The sequence below is a fragment of the Morus notabilis genome, unplaced genomic scaffold (assembly GCF_000414095.1).
Source record: "Morus notabilis unplaced genomic scaffold, ASM41409v2 Scaffold1709, whole genome shotgun sequence".
NCBI lineage: Eukaryota > Viridiplantae > Streptophyta > Magnoliopsida > Rosales > Moraceae > Morus > Morus notabilis.
Window position 1 is genome coordinate 1 of NW_010363294.1, and position 1,149 is coordinate 1,149.

Genomic DNA, 1,149 nt, shown 5'->3' on the forward strand with positions numbered 1-1,149 from the left:
CCATCCCTAGATGGATCGCTAGTTCATAACAACCTCTAAAGTCGATTAGTCGGTTAAACACTTAGACTGAAGATCATCGTAACCTCCCATAGGAGCTAGGCAATGGATCTGAGGTGACCAAAAGGATGGTGATTGGTTGCACTAGATGTGGAGACATCCTGTGAAGTGGACCAAACGAGAGGAGTCTCGATACGATAGGAGGCTTCACGGACGCCACCCCTAGGTGGGACGTGTTGCCATTTATGATCGTAACACCATAGATGAAACATTTTTTAAGGATTTTCTTTATGTTTAAGTACTTGCATTCATGCATCATACTTTTCTTAAATTTAAGCAAATTGCCAACGCCGCTTTATTTTATTTTTTAGCAATCATGTCTTTATCCCTAATCGCACAAATTCTTAGTACAAACAAACTAGTGGGTGAAAATTACGTTGACTGGAAACGTAACCTTGATATTGTATTGATGGTTGACAAGCACAAGCATGTGCTCACCACCCCCTGTCCTCTTGGGCCGACTGATGAGTCCACTCAAGAGGAGCGAGACGCATACACTGCTTGGATGCGTTCCGATGAGATCGCTAGGTGCTATATTTTAGCATCAATTAGCAATGTGTTGCAACAGCAACATCGGAACATGCTAACGGCTGCAGATATGATCTACAGCATTGCTGAAATGTTCGGCAGCCAAGGGCGTCAAGCCAAGCAAGCTGCGGTGCATAACTTCATGAACTGCCGGATGAAATCCGGCACTCCTGTTCGGGACCATATGCTATTGATCATAAGTCACCTGAATGAGATGAAGCTCATGGGAGCTGAAATAGATGGGGAGACTCAGGTGGATATGATCCTAGAGACTCTCCCGGAGATGTTCGACAACTTCAAACTCAACTATTCGATGAACAAGTTGAACTATTCACTCCCAGAACTCATGAAGGAGCTTCAGACTGCGGAAACCCTACTGCTTAAAGGAAAAAAGAGGAATGGAGAGGCAAACCTTGCTGAAGCAAAGCCTTCCACCTCTAGCACCAAGAAACAGAAGAAAGTCCGCAACAAGAAGAAACCGGCTGGAAAGGGCAAGAACACTGCAAAGGTGGACAAGAGTAATGACAAATGTCACCATTGCAGAGTAGCTGGCCATTGGAAGCG

At 44.9% G+C, this 1,149-nt stretch overlaps 1 protein-coding gene across 1 annotated transcript; it reads left to right on the top strand.

Moving 5' to 3' along the window:
- Positions 1-373: 373 nt before the first annotated feature.
- On the top strand, positions 374-1,103 carry LOC112092704 (the record flags this gene model as incomplete). Its single annotated transcript, XM_024169495.1, has 1 exon — positions 374-1,103. A coding segment is annotated over exon 1 (730 nt), but the record flags the coding sequence as incomplete, so codon positions are not given.
- Positions 1,104-1,149: the final 46 nt, after the last annotated feature.